The sequence below is a fragment of the Manacus vitellinus genome, unplaced genomic scaffold, assembly GCF_001715985.3.
Source record: "Manacus vitellinus isolate BGI_N305 unplaced genomic scaffold, ASM171598v3 scaffold_74_pilon, whole genome shotgun sequence".
In the NCBI taxonomy this organism is placed as follows: Eukaryota; Metazoa; Chordata; class Aves; order Passeriformes; family Pipridae; genus Manacus; species Manacus vitellinus.
The window spans coordinates 105458-127278 of NW_021940780.1; the positions used below are offsets into that span (position 1 = coordinate 105458).

Consider the following 21821-nt stretch of genomic DNA (forward strand, 5'->3'; position numbering starts at 1 on the left):
TGCTTGTTTATTTTTATAAAGTAAATATTCTTGTTTCGGCACGATTTAATGCACTGTAGGCTCGATATGACGCTTAATGGGGTCAAACCTGGCCTTTAAACTCTCTGAGAGATTATTCTTTATGCATTTGTCATGAATAGCTTCTTCCTTGTTCATAGGTGATGTAATGGGAAGGGCAGACAACTTGTGCAGGTGTAAATTAGAAATAATCCCTAAGAAGTCACTAACAAAACTGGTAAATAATGAGGTGGTGGGTGAGAAAAGAGGGGGAAATGGGGCAGAGCCAGGAAATGTGACTTTCATTTCAGAAATGCTGATTTATTTGGGCTTCTTCCCCTCCTGCACATCCACCCCCAGGCATGTGGGGAGTTTTTAGGAGACCCTGGGGGTGTTTGGGTGCTGGGACCTGAAAAACAGGGATATGTGAGGAGCTGGGAATACCACCCTGTGGGTGGGAGGTATTTCCTAAAGACGTTCTTTCTGTATTTGGGTTTTGCTACCAAAACAAGCCCCGGAGTTCAAACCGAAGGTTCAGCTGTGGGGGTTTAAGATCAGAGGGCGTTGGTTCTTTTTATAAAAGTCAAATTTGCAGCAGGAGGAACAAACCTGAGTGGGGAACATGCCAGTGATTAGCAACAGGGACACAGAGGATTTTGTGGAGATGCATCACCTTTAATGCTAAATCCTGTTATGGAAACAGTGTCTTTATCCCTTCCTGTTGGCACATTGGAATATGCACTTTTGTTCTCTTTATTCCACACTTTCTCAGCAAATAAAAGCACCACTGAGGCTGGAAAGAGTGGGAAGCCCTTTCCTGCCCCTCTCCTGGGAACTGAAGCCCTGGGCTGTGTTTGAGGAGACACCCAGGTCCTGCTGGGCCCTGTTCCTGGGTCTGCAGGGTCAGGGGTGTTGGCAGGATGGCTCCTGGCTCCAGCCCCTGGGAAGGTGGGCTCCAAGGGACAAGCTCCTTGCTGGAGTGTTGGTGACCTCATCCCACTCACTCCATCCCCTTGAGATGCTCCCCCTGAGTCACAGCTCCTGCTGGATCCACCACACCTCCGTTTCATTCCAGCCTCCAGTGGTTGGTTGTTTTTTAATTCCCAGAATTGCTCTGTTGCAAAACATCCTGGTGGTTGAAAAGCTGCTTTGTTTCACTCTGGTTTGGGTTTCTTTGCTGGTGTCCCTGTTTGGAAGCAGCTGGAGCTGGGACACCTCCCTGCTGGCAGTGGGATCCCCTTGTGAAACGAGAGCTGGGCTGGACATGGGAGGATATTCTGGATTTTCAGTCTGGTTTTAAGCACAGGTTCTACCTCAGCTTGGCTTTTGCTTTCAGAATTGGTAAACCCTCTTGCAGCTGTATCCATTTTGCATTTTAAGCTTAAAATAAAATGCTTAAATACTTTGTTTGAAAAGTTTTAATTTACAAAGAACAATTTTTGAAGAACAAATTTATGCCTTTTTAGTTGGAACAGCCTTGACTCTTTAGTTTCTCCTCAGAAACTTGATCTGTTGCTCCCAGACTCCACCACCCAGTTTTCTCCCACGTTTTTGCTCTTCCCTGTGTTTCCCAGGTCCCAGGTGATGCCCAGCCCTCCATGGAATGATGCCGTCCCGCACCAACCTCTCTGCTGGGATTCCCAGTAGCAAAGTCAAATATTCCAAGCTCTCCAGCACTGATGATGGGTACATTGACCTGCAGGTAAGAAAAGGGGAAGGACAGGCAGCTGTAGCTTTGCACAGATGGGCAGCTGCTTGTTTGTGCATCTCTGGTAGAGCAGCTGCAGCTCAGAGAGGGACAAAGCCAGGTGGGAGCCACCACCTCGGCCCTTCCCCTCTGGAAAACCCACAGAGCTTCCCTGGAAACAAGACTGGTTGCTTAACAGGTGCATTTGCATGGGGGGAGGTGAGATCTGGAGCAGATGTGAGGTGATGGGTGGAAGGGCTGGCTCAGCAGGGGCTCCATGGGCAGGATTCCTCGGGGAGGAGCTGCCTCAGCCCTTTGTCCCCTGTCACCTGTGAGACTCCCAGCTCTGCCCTGCTGGGAGGGGAGCTGTGCTGAGTTAACCTCTTCAATATTTGGGGTTTTGCCATCCAGTTCAAGAAGAGCCCACCAAAGATCCCCTACAAGGCCATCGCCCTGGCTGTTGTGCTCTTCATGATTGGGACCTTCCTCATCATCATCGGAGCCCTACTGCTGGCAGGGTACATCAGCAAAGGAGTGAGTGCTTTAATCACTTTAATTACACTTTAGTTACACTTGTTATCAGTTTTGCATTGCCTGCCCTGCCCTCAAGGCTACCGTGAACCCTCATGAACCATCACATGACAGGACCAGAGGAAACAGCCTCAAGTTGTACCAGGGGAGGTTTAGATTTGATATTAGGAAAAGGTTTTTCCATGGACAGGGTTATTCACCCCTGGAACAGGCTGTGCAGGGCAGTGGTGGAGTCACCATCCCTGGAAGTGTCCAAAAAACATGTGGATGTGGCACTTGAGGACATGGTTCAATGGTGAACATGGTGGTGGGTTATGGTTGGACTTGATGACCTCAAAGGTCTTTCCCAGCCTTAACAATTCCATGATTCTGTGATCATGTTCAGTGTAGAAATCCAGAGCCAAAGACCTGGGAAGTCATTCCCACCACGGCCTTGCTGTGCCATTTCCCTGTAGCAGATCCCTGTGGTCCCTGCAGTCTGGAGCAGGTTCAGAGCTGGGCTGGAGACCTGCCAGGGAGGGCTGAGTGTCCCTGCCCTCCCTGGGGTCCAGTTTCATGTCCCTGCAGAGTCCAGCTCGTTGTCCTGGGAAAACCTCAGCCTGGGGTCATCACCTGCAGTGCAGATCTTCTCGTGACTCAGGCAGGAGATGCCAGAGCCTGTCCAGGACACAGCAGCAGTTTTCCCACCTCTGTAGATCCATGGGAAGGGGATCTGCTCTTTGGAGCTGCCTGGGTGCTTCTCCCCCGTCCCTTGGCTGCAGGAATTGCTGTCAGTTGGCAGCTCTGCTTAGCAGGGTGGCACCAGCAGGGTCTGGGCTCTGTTGGGAGCTCTCCAGGCACAGGGAGCTCCCAGCCCTGGCTGCACACCCAGGGGGGATCAGGAGAAGGTCCCTTGAGGGGTTCCTGCAGCAAGGAGGAGATGCCAGGAGAGGATTAAAGGCTCAGCCTAATGACAACTGATTTTTCTGATTTAGGATGGATTTTTATTTCTCAGCCAGCAAGGCCTTGGGGATGAACCACGGGATCATGGAATGGTTTGGGTTGGAAGGGACCTTACAGATCATCCTGTTCCAACCCCTGCCATGAGCAGGGACACCTTCCACTAGACCAGATTGGATGGTCATCCTGAGAATCTCCTCCCTCTCTCCCTGCTTTGCCCTCACTATTATATTTCTTTATTATTATTATTCTATTATATTTATTATATTATATCCATGTCCTTCAGGTGTGTGAGACAGGGCTGGTGGAGTTCTGCTCCCCCACAGCTCCTGTGCTCACACAGGTCACAGCAGTTCAGAGACAGGAGCCCAGAGCCAGTCTGAGCCCTTCCTCTGTGTCCTGCCTTGGGCACAGATAATCACGGAACCCTGGGATGGTTTGGGTTGGGAGGGATCTTAAAGCCCATTCAGTTCCACCCCCTGCTGTGGGCAGGGACACCTCCCACTAGCCCAGGATGTAAGAGAAAGGCAAGCCCCTCCTGCAGAGCTCTTCCCACTGGCCTGGGCCGTGTGTCCCTGCAGGAGACGGACCGAGCCATCCCCGTGCTCATCATCGGCATCCTGGTGTTCCTGCCGGGCTTCTACCACCTGCGCATCGCCTACTACGCCTCCAGGGGCTACCGGGGCTACTCCTACGACGACATTCCCGACTTCGACGACTGAACAGCGACCCATCCCACCCTCAGTAGTTGCTCAGAGCTGGTTTTTGTCCCCCTGGGCCTGGGGGGCCTGGCAGGTCCCCCCTCACGTGCGTCCCTCACACGGTTCCTGGGTTTGAGGTGTTGCAGGTTGTCCAGTTTGGGGGGTTTTGGGGGGGGCTGGAACACGGAATTGACCAAAAGGAATTGCAAAGAACTTGAGATTTATGGTATTTTTAGCTCTTGCTTGTTGCTGGGAAGTCCTTCCTGGGGGAGGCAATTCTTGCAGTTTTCCAGAAGTAGCTGAGCCGCTTTCAGCAGCAGATCCTTGTTTTTTTCTGACTATTTTATAGAGTTTAATTTTCCATGAGATTGTGGTTATTGTTGGCTTTACCTTTGCAGACAAACACCATAGTTCAATTCTCCCTCTGCTCTCTGTCCATCAGAAATGCTTCCAGAGTTCTTGTCCTGAGCTTTCGTTGTAGTAACTGAAGTCTGATGTGCACGGGAGGGGGAAAACAGCACTTGTAGGAAGTGATTTGCAGGCTGCACTTGCTGCACAGCTCCTTGTCAGGCTGACCGAGCTCATTTCCCCACAAACACATTCTTCCCAGGAGAGCTTTTCCCAGGCCACTGTTGCTTTTGGCAAAATCTGCTTATCCCTCACAAGGATTTTGATTATTATTTTAAATGACTGAATGGATACCGGGAGGAGGGTTGGAATCCAGACCAGGACTCAAGTGTCTGAATGCCAAAAATCCTGGGTTTGACTAATGTGGATATTGGAGACATTATTGGAGACACTTGAATTCCAGCTGTCTGTATGTTTGGAGTCCTTGTGTAGCTAATCTTCTGTGCAGAGCTGCCCAGAGCAGTGAAAAGGAATTCCCTGTATAGTTTGTGCTGAACAAATTCCCTCTGGATTGCTTTGCCAGCATCAGTGATGTGTCATTCAGGGAAGGCAGAGGGACAGCTCCATTCCTCTGAGGTGGGAATGTCTCGGTGTCCTGGAGAACGTGTGACAAGTGGGAGTGCAAGTGGGTGCATTTAACATGAATAAAGTTCTATATTCTGTGTAACCTTAAGTTTGTTGTCATTCCCAGGTTTCAGAGGGCACTAAAAACTGTTCTGGGCAACCAGATTTGTACTTTACCTGCAGCTGCTGCTGCCTCCAGCTCCCCAGTGCTGATGGGGTGGGTGCAGTCGGTGTTGGGCTCTGCTGGGCAGCTCTGGAACAGCTCCATCTGCTCCAGGCCCCTCAGCTTGCCCTGGGCAGAACTGGGATTGCTGCACCAGGGAGGATAATCCAGCCTGCCCTGGGGGGCAGGAAAAGGTGCTGCCTCGGAAGGTCAGGCTTTGCTTTTTGAGCCCCTCAGTCCTGGTTTAATGGGAAAGACCCCAGAGCTGGAATTGCTTTGTTTCAGGGTCCAAGCACCCAGCTCCTTTTGCTGGGCAGGGTAGCAGGAGCAGTGTCTGTTGGGATGTGATGCTCCACAGTTCCCAGGTGGGCTGAACATTCTGGAAGGAAGGGGGCAGGTGTGGCTGCTGGTGCCGAGCAGTCCATGGAGAAGGGGATGAGATCAGTGCTGGATAAAAGCCTTGCTCTGAACCTACTCCTAAAATTGCCTTTTTTCCTCCTTCAGTGTTCTGGATTAAACCCAAACCCCGAACCAAGTTCTTTTTTTAACCCCCCATCTCTTCCCTCATTTGCCTTAATTCCAGGGCTGCACTTGGAGAAATAACTGATCAAACTCAGCATCTCCCTTTCCACCTCTGAGGCACAGCTGAGCAGTTCCCTCTGTGCTGTGTCACTCCAGCCCCCACATTCCCAGCACTGCCCAGCTTCCAGATGGGACACGTGCTGCTGGCAGCAGCTGGAATGTGTCAATTAGAGCTGGGTCTGGCCAGGAGAGCAACTGCTGACGTCAAAGCATGAATCAGCCTCTATTAGGGGATGGGAACGTGGGTTTGTTTGGGTTTGGGGAGTAGAAGGGAAGTTTAGATGGAAAAAGCAAAGAGGGGGAGGGAGATGTTTTAAGTGGGGCTGAGATGCAGAAAGTTGGGAAGTGGGATAGAAGTCAAGTAGGATAAATGAATGCAGGGGACAGGAAAAGGAACTGGACTTTGATGATCCCCATGGGTCCCTTCCAGCTTTGGATATTCTGTGGTTCTAAGAACATGCTGACATTCCTGGAGGAAAGGCAAGCAATGAATTTACTTTTATTTGACAGAAGCAAAGTCCTCAGGCAGCGCAGTGGATAAATAAAGCAGGGCCTGCCCTCATGCTCCCAGGGCTCAGTGAGGGGTGACCACAGGGAAGAATCCTTTGCAGGGGTCAGTTTAAATCTAATTTGGAGAAAAGGAAACACTTCTGGAAAGGAAAAAAAAGGGATTCTGAACCCTGGAAATATGTGGGTCCAGAGGACTTCATCCTCTGAGTCTCTGAGTTAACACACTGCATTTGAAGCACAGTTTTCCTCCAGAGCAAAGTCTCCCTGTCTATTAATTTCAAATCTCTCTTAATTTTCTGGCTGTACTGTACCTCAAAGCCATGCTTCACACTTCTTTGCAATATAGCATGAGTTCACATTTATTTAAAGAGATACAGAAGCTTCTCTGCAAACACGTTGTTTCCCTGAGCCTGGCTCCTGCTGGGGGTGGCTTTGAGGGGCTCAGTGCTGCAGCTCTTTTTCCTGTCAAAAGGCCTCAGAAAGATGAAGTTTCCTCCCCAGGGGGCTGTTGGTCCAGTCTCTCTGTGCTGATACATCTCAGTGAGGTCCTCTGGATTTCCCTCCCACTCCTGCCACGCTGGACCTGCTGGATTTGCAGCCCTGGCTCAGCTCCTTTGCTGCCCCAGCTCCCTGCCTGTGGAGCTGCCTCTGCCCTGGGGGAGCTGCCAAAGCCCAGGCTCTGCACCCAAATCCTGGGTGTTGTGGGTTTGGGGAGCCCTGACTGACCCACTGCAGGGATGAGGGGAACAGGGAAGGGCCTGGGAAGGCGTTTCTGGTTCTGGAGCAGGGCTGGAATGACAAATAAGGCCCTGAAGGAGGATAACACTGAATCCCCATTGTGGAGCATCCTCCACTTGGGCCCTTGGCAGGGCAGCTGTCTCAGGGAAAACCAGCCAGCATTTAGAGAGCTTGAGGGGTTTATTATGCACAGGAGCTCTGGAGAGAGAACAGGCAGCCACATTCCAGGCTTTTCCCTGGTTTCTGAGGACTTGGATTTGTGTCTCCTCGGTGATGTTCTTCTGTTGCTGTTGCAGGGAGAAGTTACACAATTACCTGCTTAATTCAATACCATGAAGTTGCTGGAAAGACAGTTGGAAACGTGACTCTGAAGCCCTCTGGCCTCAGCAGTCCCAGAGAAACTCCCCTGGGGTATTTCTATAATATATATATATATTAAAGATATAAATATAAAAATATAAAAATATAAATATATAAATATATAATATATATATATAATATATAATATATATATATATAATATATATATAATATATATATAATATATAATATATAATATATAATATAAAATATAAATAAATATATATTCTTTATTGTATATATATTTCTGTATTCTATATATTCTTTATTATGTTATATTTTATATATATAATATAAAAATAGATTTTTTAGATCTATAAATATATAGTTTATATTTATTTTCTACATTTATCTAATATATTATTAATTAATATATTATAAGATATAAATAATAAAGAATATATACATTCTTATATAAAAGCAAAGACTCATTTTAAGTCAATCTCATGACTTTTCTTGAGTGAACAAAGCTATTTGGAGTTCCCCAGCACCATCACAGCAGAGGAGACCTCTCTTCTGTAGCAAAGCTGGGTGAAACATCTTGGGGAATAAAGGGGGGAGACTCAGGGCAGTGGTGGAGACAGTCTTGGGGAGCTGCAAACATGAACTACAAGCCCTGGAGGTCCAAAGGGGCTCTCTCCCTGCTCCCCATTTGCAGGAGCTCATTCACAGCACACTGAGCTCCCCAGGGCACAGTGGGGCCTCTCCCCCTCCTCTCCAGGAGGCTCCTCACTGTTGTTGGGGGTTCTGTGGCCACCAGCCCAGAGATGGCTCCAAGATCCCATGTGTGACTCCTTTTCTCACCCTTCCCACAGCTCGTTGCCACCAGTCTGGCCCCAAACTGGTGCCACGTGGTGGCACTGAAGTGCAGAGCCAAGGGGGGAACCTGCTGCCCACACAGGAGCTTCAGGAGAGGCTCCACACCCTGGGCTGCTGCTGCCTGGGGGGCAGTGGGGACAGCAGGGGACAGCAGGTTTGCAGCCCCACGTCCCGGGCTGCTCCCCAAGGTCATGGCTAATGCCCCCCTGGGAGAGCCCATGGCAGGACCCTGCCCCAAAGGGGCCTCTACACGTGGCAAAAGCAGGAGGGATGGGGGAAACCTCAGCAGGGGGAAGGAGCAGCAGGAAAGGCCAGAACTACCCGAGGTGGTGTGCGAATGGTCCCAGAAACCCTTGAAGGAAGAGGCAGAACTTGTGCTTCTGGAGGTTGTCTGAAGTGATGAGGGGAAGGTGAGGAGTGTCACAGCCTGGAGACTGTGTGAGCTCGAGGCCACAGCCCTGGAGAGACCCTCACCCTGTCCTGGGCTCTCAGTCTCAATTTCAGGCTGGGGAGCCTCAATGCTGAGTCTCACACACTCAGGATTTTGCCTCTGTCCACACAGAGAGCCTTGTAAAAGACAGAATCATAAAATCACTTAGGCTGGAAAAGACCTTTAATTAAGATCATTGAGTCCAGCCATGAATTCCCTGTGCAGGGAAGCAGCTGCAGGCACTGCAGCCCAATCCTGGGAATGGGGTGCAAGTGCTCCAGGCAGCAACTTGACTTGTGCTATGGATGGTTTTGGCCTCCCTGTCGATCCTTCTCTCTGAGATTCTCCCTGTGCAGGTGGATGTTCATGGGATGGGGAGAAGAACAAAGCCCTTCACTGGTCCCATGGTGATGTAGCAAGAGGAAACGTGAGTTTGTAACTCCTTGTTGATGTTTTCTCTGCAGTGATTTCTATTTCCTCTCACTCTCCTGGTGACCTCCTCCTGGGTGTTGTCCTGTTACCTGGGGTGGTGTGAGGAACCTGGGCTGGGCAGCAGGTTCCTGACCTTGGTCCTGCAAACATTTCAGTGGAAGTTGTGTGAAACACCTGTGGAAATGAGGGAGAGACAATGTCAGGGCCATAAATACAGCCCCAACCCAGAGCCTGGGTGCAAACACACAAGCACAATAAGCAGCAGCATCCCTGGTGCTTCCCTGGAGCCCATCCTGCAGGAACATTCAGCCCAGCCTGGGTTTGCTTTCTGTCAGCTCCAATCAGCCAAATTCAGCATCATGCTGCACAGAAAGGCTCGGGACAGAAATATGGGATTTGTGTGGCATAAAAGACACGTAAAAACCCCTTGGGGCAGGAGGAAATTACTCAGCACAACAGCTCTGTCCCTTCTAATGGGATTTGTGCTTCAATCCTGCCCTAAATGAGTGTCTCCACGTGCTCTCCACACTCCTCCCCCTCGTGCCTGATCCTTAAAAGTCCCAACATCGGCCCGTTCATACAACTGCTCCTCATGCCTTGTGCCTGTCCCTGAACCAGCCCTGAGCTTTCTCCTGGCCCTTCTCTAGGGCTGTTTGTCCTGCTTTTCCCAAGTTCTCAACTTGCAAAGCCCCTCCAGGACTCCTTGGCTGATCCTGCCTTTCCACCTGGCCTCTCCTCGTCGCTGCCCTTGGAGCTGCATCCCTTCAGCAGGTCAGTGAACCCACCCAGCCCTCGGCTCTCTCTGCTCTCCCAACCACCAGCAGAGACCTTTGGTTCCCCTCTCCCAGCTCAGGGAACTCAGCAATCCTGCCTTCACTTCCTGCCTTCTCAACCTGGTGAAAAGAAACATTCCTTGCCTTTTTCCCAGAGCTCTGAGTTAATCCCAGCTGTGCTTCCCTGCTCCAGGGCAGGTGGCACTTTATGTTCCAGCCTCCCGTGGGAAATGTGGATGTGCACGTGCACAGCAGTTCCTTTCCCCTTCCCCAGTACACAAACAGCTTGAGGGTTTTTAGGAATGTTGGATTTAACTAAAAACAGCCCGGACAGTTCAGCAAGGCCATGAGAGGTTCCTGCCTCCCAAGAGAGTTGGCTTTGTCCTGAGATGGAGCCAAGGGTCAAGGGGGGGAAAAAACTTAATTGTGGATTAGGAATTACTGTTCCCAAATGATTTAATTGACTGATTTGCTTCTCTGGGCTTGGGCAGATTTCGTTTTGTGTTGTTTTGGTTCTTGTTACCCTGAGGCCTTTCCTTACCTGCTCTCTCCATGTCAAGGAAGGTGTTAAGAAACTCCTTTCCATGGGAAGTGGGGCAGTTATTGGGATCTGTTTGTGGCCTGACTGGAGAGAGCTCAGCTCTGATAAGGATCAGGAAGTGACACTTCCTTCCTCCACACTGTACCTGGGTTGGATCCTGAGCCCTGCTCTGTGCTCATCCCTGGAGCAGCACAAAGGCAGCAGCACAGACCCACGAGGTTCATGGAGAGCTTTTCCAGCTCTGCACTTACAGAGAGGAACCAAACTGTGCTGAGTCTTCTTTGGGAGGACATTCAGCTCCTGGGAAACAGCAGGTTTGGCACTGAAGCCAAAGTTCTGAGGAGGAATCACTGTTTCATCCTGGGCTGTTAGAACAAAGGAGAACAAATCCACCAGTCACCACTAATTAATTTTATTTTGAAATATTTACTTGGGCTGAAGTAGTAGCTGCTCTTAAGTATTTAAAGGATTAGCTTCCTGCTAGTCTGTCGTGCCTGCAACCATTTATTTAAGCTGTTGCTGCAAATCGTGCTGTTAACCTGTCAGGAGAGGCTTTAACCTTCCTTCCCCTGTCAGTGGCAAGTGCCTGGTGCACGTAGTCCTGCTGATGGGACAGGGAGAATTAATACACCCCCAGGCTGGTCTTCTGGGCTCATTCCCCAGCTTCTTCAAGGAGGGGGAAGAAGAAATGAAATGTGGTGATAATTGTCCACACCAGGATATTGTAAAGCCCAGGGAGGGGCTGTGAAAAGTTTAGGGAACATGAGCTGTTTGGAAATGCATCCCACTCCTGTTACCAGGGTAAATAATTCCCGTCCCTCCTGCTGAGCTGCCAGCAGGCAGCAGCTCCACTGCACTCAATGCAGCAGCCTGACCTTCACTCGTGTTTCTCAGACCTTCCTGCATTGTGTTTGGTGCAGGTGGTCAGACCCACCCAAACCAGCTGCCCAGGGAGAGTTCAGTTACAAAGAGCAACAGATTCTGAGCTAAGGCCGTGTTTGGTAAAGGGAATGTCAGTGGATCTAGAACAAATCCATGAGGAGTTGAGAACTCACCTCAGCCAGGATTATTTCTTGCTCTTACACACATATTTAGTGTAAAAGGGAAAGATCTCAGGTCCTTAAACCTTCAAATAGTAATTAGCATCACCATATAATTTTCTAGCAGTCGTTTTCATTAACATGTCATCAGAAGGAGTCTGCCAGCTCCTATAATCCTCATTTCTCTTGTCTCTCAACACTAACAGTCCATGTCACAGCACGACTCCTTCCCTGCTATTTTGGGTGGTTCTTTTCCAGACAAATGCCTTATTTTCTCTGTATTTGGTACTGCAGGTCAAGTGAATCCTCTCTGCCTTTCGTTGCACGAGAACAGAGGCAGGATTGTAACTCGGCCAGTGCAAATGTGCTCCTAAAAATAGGCCAGTGGATGGTCTCCAACTTCAGACACAAAAAGTGTGTTTGTAAAGGTTTCTCTTTGTTGTGTGGCCACATTTCAGATCGCTGAGGAGACACTTCAAAGTTCAGCTCCCAAACAGCTCGTGGGTTAATCCTCCCGCATGAAACAAAGGCAGCTCTTTGACTGGCCCCGTGGTCGGATGTGACTCGGAGCACTCGGAGCTGGCAGCAGCTCCACTCGGGATTTATCAGCCCTTTAGCAGGGTCAGTGCTCCAGGACACTGTCCCAGACAGACGCCTCCCCACCCCGGGTACAGGCCGGGTCTCCAGAGGGAGAGGAGGGCCACATCCCTTCTCCCACCTCGGCCTTAGGCATGGAAAACAATTTCACAGTGGCAAGAGGGGCCAGAGCTTGCAGGACACTGCAGTGACACTGTTTGGCACCAGTGATGAGCAGCAGAAGTGGCACTCCAGGCAGGGAAGGAATCAATTGATTAAAGGGTAATTTGGGGGGAGAAGTTGGAGTTCATTGTTCCAGGCTCTCTCTGGATTTCCTTTTTGTCCTTCCTCTCTGACTTTGTTTGGGCTGTGAGCCCTCCAGGGCATGGCCTGTGCCTTCACCTGTGTGCAGGAACCCGGTGGGGGAGCTGTGCTGAGTGAACTATAAATAGGAGCCTGTCCAGCCCTGTGGCATCCGAGCTTGCTAAAATTGCCTGCTCTGCACTCCTGTGACAAGTGTTGACTCAGCTGTCGGGGAGAGGAGGAACTGAGAAGTGTCTCCACAGCGGTTCCAGCACTGGGGCTCCCTGTTGAGCTCTGCCTTGGGCTCAGTTCTCCCTTTGCCTCTGGGAGTTCTGCTTTCTCTGTGTGTCAGTGATGATTCCTGGTGTCTGCCCGGTGACATTTGGGCAATTCAGTTTCAGAAGGACTTGTGGTGTCACCTGTTTCACTGCCCAGCTTGTGCCTCAGCACCTCACGCTTTTATTTCGCCTTTTGCCCCTTGCTGGAGGAGGTTGGCTCTGCAGCAACGTTTTTGTGCCATTCCCGATGTCACTGTGTGGTTTTGTCACTCTCTGCTCACACTGGGGATTAAATGAGTGACAGGGATAAAAGGAATGAGGAGGTCCAAGCCCATCCCTTCTCTCTGAGAAGGTTGTGGATGTTCTTTGGGAATGACTTTCAAGGGGGTTAAAGCAGGGATTGTGCCTGCTCTCACTTCTCTGCTGAGGGATGAGTGAGCAACCACGAGGGTGCTGCCTGTGCTTTGCAGAGTACAGGACCTTCACTTGAACTCCCAGTGCAGGTGGCTGAAGAAAACCTCTTTTATTCTGTACTAGAAAATCCTTCTAATGTACTTAAAATGATTTTGTGCACCATGTCCACACCCTGCTCAAAGTAGTTGAAGCGGGAATAAGTTGCTCTGGTCCTCCCTACCCACACCTGTCCACAGAAGCTGCAGTTTATGGACACAGCTTTGAACAGCCACACGTGAACGTGACACGAGGTGGCAAATCCCAGCTTGGCTCCTGCTTGGAGACCATCCCTGCAGATGCCACAGGCTCCCTCCTGGCACAGAACACCAGGGTGAGTGGGAGCTGTCAGCCCTGGGCTCCTGCAGAGCCTCTGCTGCTGCCACAACCACTCAGAGGCAGGAGATGTGGCCCCAGCCACTCAGCATTTCAGCAGGACAACCTGGCAAAAAGGGAGCAGGGGGGATAAACGCAGCCTGCTTTCCTGGGCCCCTCCTGCTCCCACTCTTCCTGGGAGTTAAGGGCTCTCTTGGCTAATTTGAGGGGCTGTGCTTTTGAGAAGAGGACTGGGAATGAACCCGGAGAGGTGACTAAGCCCATCTCCTCCTCTGTCTGACAAATCCAGGCTTTGCTCCTGACTCAGCAAATGCAATGTCATCCCTTGGGTACAGCCCTGAGGTAGCAGGCAGAACAGCATCAAGGAAATCAGCCTCTCCTCCAGAGCCCAGCTGTCCAGCTGAGTTAGTGTCACTGGGAGCATTCCTTATTACCCTTCCTTCCTTGTATTCCTGCTAAAGCTGGGGTGAAAACCCTGTGGCCACTGTGGTTTGAGCACCACTGAAGGGAGCAGAGGAACCTGTCCTGGGTTGTTTGTACTGTCCTGGATTGTTTGTTCTGTTCTGGCTGCCAAAATCTCCTCTCCATTTACAAAATACTTTGCATATCCCAAGCTGAAGGAAGGTCTCCTCTCTCCAAAAGCCACAGAGGTGAAACCATCATGACACGACCAGCAGGGACCCAACAGTTCTGCAACAAGGCAGATTTTTGTCTCCTGCTCACCTATTGATTTATTTATGATGTGAATTCAGGCAGCTGTAACTCTGCAGTCTCTGCTGTTTCTCCCCTGATATCACAAGCACAGCAGCACCTCTTGGATCTCTGGCTGAACCCTCTGTAATTTGAGTACTTGGCCCAAAGTGGCCTGAGAGCCTTGAACCAAAAGCTCTCTTTGCTACCAGGAGCACTTTGCACTAATTAGACGTCATAAAATTCTTCCTGCTTCCATTTTCAGATGACAAACTGGAGAGTTGAGCTCAGCTGACAGACCAGAATTATGTCAGTTCAGCTTCAGAAATCGTTCTGAGGAAAAAATACAGTTTTTCTAACTTTATTTCCATCTAACATTGGGGGGAACAGCAAGTTATGGCTGTTCCCAAAAGAAATGATAAATTCCTGTGGCTCAGGGAGCAGGAGGTGTTTCCCACTCAGGTGGCATTTTAACCAAAGGTTGTTCACTTCTGTCCTCCCCCCCAGAGAACAGAAACCCAGGGTCTGCCCAGCTCAGAGTCCTCTTCCCTCCCCAGTCACCACTGCAGATTACAGAGAGAGAGAAGCAAAAAAATCACTGCTGGTGAGTTGTTAATTTTTTTGCCATATTTTGGGGAGCTTCCATTCAGCCCCAATGCAGCTGTTGAAATAGCAGGAGTTTCATTTTTATTTTGTCTAATCCACTAAAAGATGTTCCTGTTATCCATACCCATGTGTGCTGGGCTCTTCTTAACCTCTGCACTCCAACTGTGGGATTCACATAAAATATTGTTACTATGAGGTGAGGCAGACTCTTTTATTTTGATTTAATTTAATTCTATTTTATTTTATTTTGTTTTATTTTATTTTTTAATGTTGTAAAAAACCAAACTCAAAACACACCAAGAAAACAAGATGGGGGATTGCAAATGAGCTCTGGATCTCAGACCCAGCCCAGTCGAAGAATCACGAAATGGTTTGGGTTGGAAGGGCCCTTGAAGACCATCTCATTCCAAGCCCCTGCCATGGGCAGGGATGTCACTCACTAGACACCACCCTCGGATGTGAAGTTCTGAGTTGGTGTTTTGGAGATCCAGTGCTCAGATCAACGATTCACATCATGACTGAGACAACACTTGGGTTTAAAAGGGAAATTTTGAGCAAGAGACGGCGCCAAAAACATTTCAGAGTTTAAATTTATGCCAGTAATGTCCATGCTGCACCTCAGGAAAACCCTGACCTGCAGCCCTGTCCTTCCCATTGGATTCCTACAGGGCCATGAAAAAACAACCAGAATAAAACTGGTGTGCTTGGGAAGTGTCCTTACGAAAGATCCATCAGATTATTGCGATAGTTTCGTGTCCCTAGCTGTGGAGAAGGACACACAGCCTGGGCTGAAGGCTCAACTGTACTGGTGAGTACAAAGAGGGAAACTGGGATCCCAGAAAGCCAGGCTTACAGGAATTTAGGCCAGTCAGGGCAATTCCAGAAGAAATTGAGGCTGTATAGTTTTATTGAACACTGGATGGAGTGGGAAGACTGGCAGAAACCTTCTGTAGTGAGTAATTGTCTGGATGCAGCAACAGCTCAGCAGCTCAGGTAAATCCCTGAGTGAGCTTTGAGGAGCTCAGCTAATCCAAGTTAGATGTGGGATAGAAAGGAAAACAAGGGGAATGTGTCTCGGACCTCAAAGGTCTGCACGCTAAATGTTTAATGGCTGCTAATTTCTTTTCCTCGTGAAGGACGTGCATGTGGCACATCCTGTGGCTCCAATCCCAGCTTTTTTATGGTCCTGTGAGTCATCCAGGCAGAAAGTGACTGAATGCTTTGATACATACCTAACTTTAATAACAGGAATCATATATGCCAATAATGCCCGTAAAATGATCCCTACTTCTGTAGCAGGACAGCGTGACAGCATCAGCTGGGCTCTGGCTCCCTGAGCAAGTGAAATGCCAGGGAATTTTCTCAAACTTTACAGCACAGAAGGTCACCTGGAAGGGAATTTATCTATTTAAGAGGAACAATGGACTGGAAACAGCTTTACTGGATTTGAGACTGTGGTTCCAGGAAGTCCAGCTGTGTCAAATTCAATTCTTGGAGCACTAAATCCACCTTTATCATCTTTTCCCTGTTTGTCCTTGGGATTATCATGACCCCGAGGTCTCTTTATCTGTTAAATTCCAATGTGGCTGATGCATTTGAACTTCCCCCTAGCAGATCTCTCGCTGTACTACCTGGATTTCCCTCTGCCACCTTTCACCTGGGGAGGGCGGGTTGGAAAATTACAACCCTTAAAAATAAAATAAACAGAGCTGTGTCTCTGTCACTGATTTCTGAGCACAGGAAGGCCTTGTAGGGAGTCCGAATAGACACAATCCATCTTCCTGCACAAAGTCCTGTCAACAGCAAAACTGCTGCAGCCTTAATCAATCTGGTATTACTAAAATGCCCCTCACATCACTCTCCACCTGACCAGCAAAGGCTTTTAACATTTAAAAGCTGCACTAAGTCTCTGTATATGTTTGGGACAAGGCCAAGTATCGAATGATGCCAAGGGATCAATATTGATGATCTAGAGCAGCGCTGTGACTTGGCCCTGCCCTACATAGTTCTCCATATGGTTCATTGGAAAACCTTTTAGAGGCTTAACAAGGAGAGCACTGCAGTGAACGTGGGCAAAAATGCACGAGGATAAGCACAAAGGCTCCAGGGGCCTCCTGGGGTCTCTGGTCTTACAGTAAGCCCTGGGGTTTAATGGGATGGGATGAAACCCTCTGTGCAGGGAGGTGGGATGGAAGGGGTCAGACAGCTGTTGAACAAACACTCTGTAAACATTCCTGCTTGGCAAACACTGAGCAGACAGCCACGGTGGAGGCAAAGACCTGGAAGATCAACAAAGACCTGCAGGTCTGGGTGAAAAGCTGCACTGGAGCACAGTCAGTGGCAGGGCTTGGGGAACACAGGCTTTGGGATGCACAGGCTTTGGGATGCACTTGGGGCTGTGAGGGAGGAACCTTAATAAAATAAGCAGCAGGGTTTGGGGGCTGAAAGCTCAGTGTGGGTCAACATTACCTCAAGGACACTGTGGGAGGGAGCAGGGTGAGAGTTGTGTTGTGCAGTGGGGAGAAGAGGCAGAGATTAGCAGAGGTGGCTCGGGGGGCTCAGCCCCAGCTTCCCAGGAGAGCCCTGAGCGGCGGAAGGTGCCGTGAGCTGGTGCGTCAGAACTGCATGTCCTGGAAAGCACAAGAGGCAAATTAAAGCAGTTAACGCTGTCAAAACCCATTAGGAAAGTCAGATGTTGCCCAGAGGGACGTGAGGGAGGCAGCGTCCAGTGCTGGTACCAGAGCACAGATGTCAGTGGTGTCTGAAAACAGTGGTGTCTGAAGTCCCGCCATGGGCTGGGGGGAGATTGTGTCAGATTTGTCCCATCTCCCTTCCAGAAACCCGTGGAAATCTCAGAAAAGTGGGATTGTAGGAAGAAGGACGTGGATATGGTGGAGGTGTCATCTTTCGGGGGACTCAGCTTCCTTAGCCTCCTCTAGGATGAGAGGACATGGCATTATGCTGTGCCAGGGGAGGTTCAGGTTGGACATCAGGAAGAATTTCTTCACAGAAGGGGTGATTAGACATTGAAAGGGGTTGCCCAGGGAGGTGGTGGAGTCATTGTCCCTGGAGGTGTTCAAGGAAAGACTGGACATGGCACTCAGTGCTCTGGTCTAGTTGGGATGGCAGTGTGGGGTGATAGGTTGGACTCGATGATCTCAAAGGTCTTTTCCGACCTAATTGATTCTGTGATTCTGTGATTCTTTTGCTCACTTTCCTATTGTAAAAGTTGGATTTTTCTCAAAAAATAAAAATTTTAAAAAATCCCAACAAACAAAGCAAAAACCCAAAGCAAACCCCCAAGAGGGCCAGGGCCACCACTGTGGTCCCTTCCAACCTTACACATTCCATGTTTCTGTGGTTCCATGAAGGATATTAGGATAAACCCCTAATATGTGACTATAATTCGAGATATTCCAGAACCACCTGGACACAACCTTGGGATGACCCTGATGGAGCAGCGAGCTTGGACCTGATGCCCCACTGTGTTCCCTTCAATCTGACCCTTCCTGTGTGTCTGTGATTTGGGTCTTTCTAGGATGAACAGTTAAGAAATAGCTGTAATTTGAGATACTCCAGAACCATGTGGATGCGATTCTGTTCCACGTGCTCTGGGATGATCTTGCTTGGGCTGGACCTACTGTGGTCCCTTCCAACCTTATACGTTCCACGTTTCTGCAGTTCTGGGACTTGTGCCTTTCTAGGATAAACCATTAATATGTCACTGTAATTTGAGATACTCCAGAACCACCTGGACACAACCCTGTTTCTTGTGCTCTGGGATGACCCTGCTGGAGCATCGAGGTTGGACCAGTGACCTACTGTGGTCCCTTCATCCTGACCCATCCTGTGTTTCTGTGACTTGTGCCTTTCTAGGATAAACCATTAATACATCACTGTAATTTGAGATATTCCAGAATCATGTGGATACAATCCTGTTCCACAGGGATGATCGTGCTTGAGCAGGAAGCCTGGACCCACTGTGGTCCCTTCCAACCTTAAGGCATTCCATGTTTCTGTGGTTCTGTGACTCGTGTGTTTCTAGGATAAACCATTAATATGTTACTGTAAATTGAGATATTCCAGAACCACCTGGACACAACTCTGTTCCATGTGCTCTGGGACCTTGAGGTCCCCCTTCTGTGGTGCCTTCCAACCTTACACATTCTGTGTTTCTGTGGTTCTGTGACTCGTGTGTTTCTAGGATAAACCATTAATATGTTAGTGTAAGTCGAGATATTCCAGAACCACCTGGACACAACCCTGTTCCATGTGCTCTGCTGGCCCTGCTTCAGCAGCCAGCTTGGACCAGATGTGGACCACTGTGGTCCCTTCAACCTGACCCCTCTCCGACTGGTGCTTTTCTAGGGCAAACCGTTACCACGCTCCTATAATCTGGGATTTTTTATTAAGGAAACAGGACAGTTTTTCCCCCGCGGAGGGGCCGCCATGGCGGCCGAGCCCTGAGGGCGCGGGCCCGGCCATCTTGTCGGGGGGCGGAGCGGGGCCCGTCCCGCCCCGTGCTCTGCCTGCCGGGGCCGCCGGCCCCGCCGCACTCGCCGCGGACCGCCGAGGGGAGCGGGTGCTCAGCGGCCGCGGGGAGCGGAGCCCGAGGGAGCGCTGCCGCAGCCCAGCGCCATTGCCGCCCTCAGCCCGCGATGGCAGGTGAGCCCGTCCTCGCCCTCCCCCGCCGGCCGCCCGCCCTGGGGGAGCAGCCCCGCCGCGCTGCCCCGCCGCGCTCTGCCCTCCCCGCTCTGCCCTCCCGCCGCCCGCGGGTCCCGCCCGCTGGCAGCCCCGGCCCGGCCCCATCCCCGCGCGGCTCGCCCCGAGCTCCCCGCGGGCCGGGGGTCGCGGGCTCCCCGCAGCCTCCACCATGTTGCCCGGCCGCCGTTCACCTTGGCCGCGCGGCGTCCGCCCCGTCCGCGCCTCCGCTGCCCTGCCTTTCATTTCGCGTTTCGCGTGCTAAATAAACCCTCCGTGTGCGCTCTCCTGCGGGCTCGGCATCGCCTGCAGGGGCTGGGCAAGGGGCGCGGGGGATGCCCGAGGTGGCACCTGCGGCGGGGTCACCTGCCCGGCGGGGCCGCGGGGGGATCGGTCCCCGGGTGGGGTGTCGGGGGTTCTCTGCCTTCCTTTGGCATCGTTATTTTTTTTATTTGATAATTGGTTTTTTTTTTTCCCCTCCTTTAATCTGAAACAAAATGGGTGGCAGAGCCGTGAGCTTGCAGATGGGATGGAGAAATGCAGGTTAATTCTCCCCTGGTCCTGAAGGGGTGGCCTCGCTCTTCCCTGATCCCGTTCTCGTGATACGCTTTAAAGGGTTTTTTTTTCCCCCTCTTTTAATTATTTGTATGCCTTTTTTTTTTTTCCTTTCTTTTTCAGTGCACATCGAGGTAGTAAATATTTCAGTTTTCTGCTTTTGACTTGAGAGCCGCGTTCGATATCATGTGTGGTTTTCTTTTGTTTTAAGGTACATTTTGGGTAGAAATAAGTGATGTATGTAGCTCAAAAAAATGCCTGAACAAAGCTTGTTGAAAGCCTTTGATTAGATTTCCTCACTAGAATAACAACTAACAACCATTATCATTCATTCCTGTTATTAGTGGCTTTTGCCTTTTCTCGGAAAAACTGGGAATGAGGCAGAGGCTTTACAGTTTCGTTCTTATCCCTTCATTTTGGAGCCGTCGGTGTCATTTTGGAGACGGGGGAGCCCAGCCCTGGGGGCAGGTGAGTGCAGGCAGGGCTGACCCCAAAGGCAGCAGCAGCAGAGCCAGTGGAAGATTCTGGCAGGGAAGGGAAATCCCCAGATGTGTTTTAAGACAAGGTAAAGACCTTGCCTGATAATTTTTTCCATCTTATCATTTCCCTCACACAGCTGAGTCTCACTACAGTTCAGTGCCAGGTAAATACAAGGTTTCCTGTTGCTGATGAGCTTTATTTTTCAATAAAAACACCAAATGCTGTGTTTTCACAGGGAGCTTGATATGTCTGTGTGTTCTCACTGCAGCACAGTGCTGCCAGGCTTGAGCAAGCTTTAAATTACCCAGTTTAAGCTTACAAAGTAAGCTGGTTTGGGTAGTGCTTTTCCTGGCAGGTGGAGTTTGATGCAGGCTGTAAAACGAAGTGGAGGAGCAGGACAAATGCTGGAGTGATGAGCTGCCCAGTGCCAGAGCCAGACTTAACTGCACACCTTGATCTGCCAGCTGATTTCACTGGATCAAGGATTATTGCAACAAGTAGCTCAGGTTAGCAAACTGAAAAATAATCTTGGAGATATGTAGAACAATTGGATTAGTAGTTGATGAGCTCTCACCACCCCACTCCTACCTCCAGTCATGATCCGGATAGCTGGAAATTAGAGCAGTATTAACCTGGAGATGCACTGAAACAAATTCAACCTTGGGCGAGCAAGGAGGTTAAACAAACCCCGAGATTTTTATCGTGGATTTAAACAAGCCTCTGGCATTAGTAAAAATGCCAGCAGGACTTAAAAATGTCTTGTCAGAGCCCTGGGGATAAGAGGAGTTAACACTGGGATTCTCAGGGGTGTGTTGTGCTCTTGCTGGGCCTTAACAGGCCGCATTCATATGGTTTAAAATCCATCGCAGCCTGTCACCCTGCCCTGAGCCAGGCTGAGCCTTGCTGAGCTGCTCTCTCGAGGCACCCGGCTCTCACGGAAGGAGCAGGGTGGGAATGAGGTTCTCTGAGCACGGGCCTGTTGCTCGTTCTGCATCTTCAGCACGGGTATAGATTGGAAGGAAAAACAGCTTTTCAAATGGGATGATTTGGACTGCAGGTTGATGGGTGTTTCCTCTGAGGACAATTTAAACAGCCCCCATCCATCACCCCCTCCCGGCCCTGCGATGACTCCTGGGTGGCTGCTCAGCCGGGGATTAGCCCCTAAAAACCTTGTGTTTGTATGGAAAACCACTTCTGTCTGGGGAATTTTTACCTGCTCCTGACCCTCCCTGAGCCCAGGTAGATCTCAGTGTACCTCCCTAAATCCCGACTGGGTGGAATCTGTGTCGGGGGGAGGGACACGCTTTTTAAAGCTGCTGAAATGAGCATTTCTGTCTTCTGTAGTTTAGTCTAACAGGGAGTTGAGTTCCAGCGGAGAAACCAAAGTCGTGTCTTTGTTGGTATTGTTTGGGTGGAGAATCTGTTCTTCAGGGGGAGCTTGAGATAATGGCAGTGTTTGAGGGTTATGTTGGTTTTTTTTCCTAATAGAAAACTTTAACTGTGGATTTTCCCCACGTTCTTTAGAAGACTCGTTCGAAGATGCTGCATTTGCCATTTCAAACGTTTTCTGCCTTCGATTCTGTCAGTATGTTTTGTTTTTTCATTGATTTTCTTCCTGGTGTAGCCAAATC

The 21821-nt window shown here is 49.9% G+C and overlaps 2 protein-coding genes across 2 annotated transcripts in view; both read left to right on the forward strand.

The window, feature by feature from the left end:
* Positions 1–1379: 1379 nt before the first annotated feature.
* TMEM230 (transmembrane protein 230) lies at positions 1380–4936 on the forward strand. The gene is made up of 3 exons (XM_029964587.1): positions 1380–1699; positions 2096–2218; positions 3736–4936. Exons 1-3 carry the CDS (start codon positions 1601–1603, stop codon positions 3874–3876), a joined length of 363 nt encoding a protein of 120 aa, XP_029820447.1. The 5' UTR covers positions 1380–1600; the 3' UTR covers positions 3877–4936.
* A 14075-nt stretch (positions 4937–19011) lies between these two features.
* The window catches only part of SLC23A2 (solute carrier family 23 member 2), a 56721-nt gene continuing 53911 nt past the window's right edge, over positions 19012–21821 (forward strand). Inside the window, exon 1 of the mRNA XM_029964554.1 lies at positions 19012–19119. The gene's annotated coding sequence lies outside the window, so the exon portion shown is untranslated. The remainder of the gene's footprint in view (positions 19120–21821) is intronic.